The sequence below is a fragment of the Coffea arabica genome, chromosome 9c (genome assembly GCF_036785885.1).
Source record: "Coffea arabica cultivar ET-39 chromosome 9c, Coffea Arabica ET-39 HiFi, whole genome shotgun sequence".
In the NCBI taxonomy this organism is placed as follows: Eukaryota; Viridiplantae; Streptophyta; class Magnoliopsida; order Gentianales; family Rubiaceae; genus Coffea; species Coffea arabica.
In genome coordinates, this window is record NC_092326.1 from 40208258 (window position 1) to 40212684 (window position 4427).

The 4427-nt window shown below is 38.9% G+C and overlaps 1 protein-coding gene across 1 annotated transcript; it reads left to right on the forward strand.

Annotated features, from left to right (window-relative positions):
- Positions 1-867: 867 nt before the first annotated feature.
- On the forward strand, positions 868-3527 carry LOC140013997 (dynamin-related protein 4C-like). The gene has a single exon (XM_072064238.1). It carries the CDS (start codon positions 1140-1142, stop codon positions 3150-3152), a length of 2013 nt encoding a protein of 670 aa, XP_071920339.1. The 5' UTR covers positions 868-1139; the 3' UTR covers positions 3153-3527.
- The last annotated feature ends 900 nt before the right edge of the window (positions 3528-4427 follow it).

Below are 4427 nucleotides of genomic sequence, written 5' to 3' on the forward strand. Positions count from 1 at the left end.
GCATTAGAATGTTTGGAAAAATTGCGCGAACACAATTCCGTGAATGATTGCATTAGATTGTTTTCCGTGAACACAATTCCGAATCACCTTTATATCTCATATATATCAAATCGTTACAATAATTTTTCTATAAAAAATTCAGAAAAATGCAATCCAAACACAAAATGACTGTCAAATAATTCACCCTAAACGGTGATAGCTACTTTGGATTGTGGGGTCCTGTAAACACAATTCCGAATCACCTTTTTATCTCACACTTATCAAATCGCTATAATAATTTTTCTACAAAAAATTCAGAAAAATGCAATTCAAACACAAAAAGACTGTCAAATAATTCCCCCTAAATGGTGATAGCTACTTTGGATTGTGAGGCGAAAGAGCGGGGGTGCAAGCTTTTTCCATGTTTGCCTACCTTTGTAAGATCGAACATTTTCCTTTGTCATGGCCAAAGAAAAGAAGTCAATTGATCCCACTAGCTTGTTTCCAATTTCCACCAGAAGGAATAATAAATTAACAATAGTACACTCATTATTGGATCCCATGACGCAAATGGTGAAGCACAAGTATGACGTAAAGTTGAAGGAAAAGAACAATTTAATGACCTCCCAAGTCTTTTGATTGTCACGATTAATTTGGGTATGATATAACAAAGTAATTCTATCTTACACTGCTAATTAGTCTGCTGATCAATCGAAGGGTTATAGCTGATTTTCGATGAACTTTTACTTTCCAGTTGGCAAAGGATGAGAGAAAAGCAAGTCAAGCATCAGCTTTCCACCCTGCAGAGCGAGTTAAGGAATCTGTGCTGATTTACCTTGGAGTTAACTACTTCAAAAGATGCTATTGTTTTGCTTGGTTGATCATTTAACTAATTTCATAGATTTCGTATTTCTATCTCAATTCTTGGAACACCGTATTTCATCCAAGAAAAGAGATGGTACTGAGATCAACATAAAAAAATCACCTATAAAGTATCCACAAATCCAAATTTCCTATCACCAAATCTGAAAATCTCTTGCTCTTTCATCTCCTTTTTCCCTTCCAAGTTCCGAATCTTTTTACCAGCGACAATATAATAGAAACACTCAAAACCAACAACCACGAGAAATTACACATGAGTGTACTAAGCAGCGGCTCCAATGTTGTTTCTGAAGAAATCACCAAAGAACTCGTTCGAGCTGTCCATGATCAAAGACCTCGTTCAAGCTGTTCAAGAAGAAACGCTAGCCCCCATCGTATCATCCTACAATGAACGCATTAGGCCATTGCTGGACTGCATAGACAGGCTACGAAACCTTAAAGTCATGCAAGAAGGAATCCAGCTTCCAACAATTGTTGTTGTTGGAGATCAATCTTCAGGAAAGTCTAGCGTTCTAGAGTCACTGGCTGGCATTAGCCTACCTAGAGGGCAAGGGATCTGCACAAGGGTTCCCTTGATTATGAGGCTGCAAAGTCATCCCAGTCCCAAGCCAGAGGTGAGCTTGGAGTTTAACGGAAGAGTTGTTCCAACCGATGAGGACCATATTGCTCAGGCCATCAGCGTTGCAACTGATGAGATTGCTGGCAGAAGCAAGGGAATATCAAATGTTCCCCTGACTTTGATTGTTAAGAAGAATGGGGTCCCTGATCTTACTATGGTGGATTTACCTGGGATTACTAGAGTTCCAGTTCACGGGCAGCCTGAAGACATCTATGAGCAAATATCAGCAATCATTATGGAGTATATTAAACCAGAAGAAAGCATAATACTCAATGTTTTATCAGCTACTGTTGATTTTTCTACTTGTGAATCAATTCGGATGTCCCAAAAAGTTGACAAAATGGGTGAAAGAACTCTGGCAGTTGTCACCAAGGCAGACAAATCCCCTGAAGGCTTGCTCGAGAAGGTAACGGCTGATGATGTGAATATTGAACTTGGATACGTCTGTGTGAGAAATCGAATTGGAGATGAATCATACGAGGAAGCTCGAGCTGTAGAAGCTACGCTTTTTGAAACACATCCGTTGCTGTCCAAGATCCACAAGTCTATGGTTGGCATTCCTGTTTTAGCCCAGAAACTGGTGCAAATTCAGGCAACTATAATTTCAAAATGCTTGCCAGATATTGTGAGAAAGATCAATGACAAGCTAACTGCAAGTGTTGCAGAGCTGAACAAGTTGCCACAACAGTTGCACTCAGTTCCTGAAGCAGTCACTGCTTTTATGCGTATCATATCTTCAGCCAAAGAGTCACTGAGAAAAATATTTATCAGAGGGGAATTCGATGAGTATCCAGATGAAAAAGAAATGCATTGTACTGCTAGACTGGCAGAGATGCTGAGCGATTACTATGGGGATTTGCAGTTCATCTCTATCAAAGTTGAACAAAAGCAGAAGTTCTTGGAGGAAGAGATTAGCATCCTGGAGGAAGCTAAAGGTATAAGCTTACCTAATTTCCTTCATCGCACAGCTTTTCTCACTTCACTACAAAAAATGGTCAAGGCCATTTCCGCTACACCAGCAGGATTTGTGAACAAGTTTTGGGAGTATTTACAAGGGGTGTTAGTTTCTGTCTTGATGAAGCACTCTGACAACTATCCACAACTTCAATCTTCAATAAGTAGAGCTGCCCAAAGTCTTGTTTCCAAGAAAAGGGAGCAGTCAGTTGATTGGGTATTGCAGATTATCGAAATGGAAAAACTCACTGATTATACTTGCAATCCTGAGTACGCTGCAACCTGGCATGATCTGATGAGAAGCCAGGACAGGTTCATGATCATTATGAATGATTGTACGAAATCAACAACTCTAGAGATTGATGGAATTGGTGAGGTTGAAGTCGGGCATCTGAGAAATCATCTGGTCGTTGCACAACAAGCTTTTGATCTGAAAATGAGGATGACTGCTTATTGGAAGATTGTCCTGAGGAGGTTGGTTGATAGCATGGCTTTGCATTTACTCTTCAGCATCCAAAATCTGGTGAACAAAGACATGGAAACCGAAATGGTGAATGAGTTAATGGGAACTCACAGGGGTGCATTGGAACGGATGCTGGAGGAATCTCCATCTATTGCTGGTAAACGTTACAGATTGAATGCAAGCATCAAGTTGCTGAGGGAGTCTAAAGAGATTGTTGCAGAGATAATGGACAAAATTGCTGCTTATGCTGATTGAATGGTCATAATACCCTTTGTTTACTTGGCCATTTGAAAAATCGTAAAAGTACTATTGCTTTGTCGTTTTTTTTTTTTAATTTGCTATTTTGTGTTACCAATAAAACATGAGTGGAGCATTCGTGCTAGCATTAAAAAAGCTTCCTCCAGGATGTGTTTGGATTCCAATACTAAATGTGACTGGATTTGTTTGTCCGCAACTTCCCATTCAGTCCTATCTTTCCAACCCGTGTCATAGCTGATAAGGGATTCCCTGCCCCTCTCGTAAAATCTTGTCTACTCTTCATCAGCCGCAGACCAGTAACTGATAACTACTCTTAAGTTCAATTCTGGTCAGCTAATAATACTATCACTCATTCTTCTTTTCCCTGATTCATTCCTTCTTTAAGCCTTTTCGGTCATGTTTTCGATTGCAATGGGAGCCCTTTTGTTGGTTTTGTTCTTTTTCTTCATTGCTTTTTTTAAATTTATGATTGTTGTGCTGGTTACTGTAAGACTTCTTAAATTTTTATGCTATACAAGCTGATACACATGCATATGATATGGGGCCTGAATATTGGCTGATATTCAAGCATGTTTTTAGGGGGTTCTGCTGTCATTGGTATTGAAGACAGTGCGGACAATAATGACATAATTGATGTAGATACTAACATAATAAATATGAACGATAATACAATAAAGTGAAAAAACACAACAAACTTTTTTGACACATTAAAATTAGCGTTTGACCTTTAATCTCCTCCATTCAATTTCAAAATACCCCATTTCCTACCTTTAACGGCACTTTGCATTTACTAATTTGACGGTAGAGGATCTCAATCCTTACTGTTGTACGCTGCTTTAGTTTGACATGACATGTTATCTCTGCTGTCATCAAGGTAAATTTGCAATTCAGGAAATTGCTGCAGATTCTTGCAAGTCATTAATTCACATCTTTATTGTCGTCAAGGTTAATTTACAATCAAGGAAATTGCTGCGGATTCTTGTGAGTCGTTAACATTTTGGATATTTCTGTGTACCAAACGATGGATAAGGAAAACTAGAAGGAATGAGTACTAGAGAGGAGCCCAATCCAGTTGTTATGATGAATTTTCTTTCTTTCTGAGAAGAACTTTGTTAATCGGATAGGACTTAGGAGCATTGATTAGATGATCATAAGGTTCCGGATTGAACTCTCCTGTTCGTTAAGGAGCACTGATTAGATGATCATAAGGACTTCAAGTTTCCTTGTGTGCCCATTGTCCCAGTCTTCCAAAGTTCCCATTTACAAATGTCT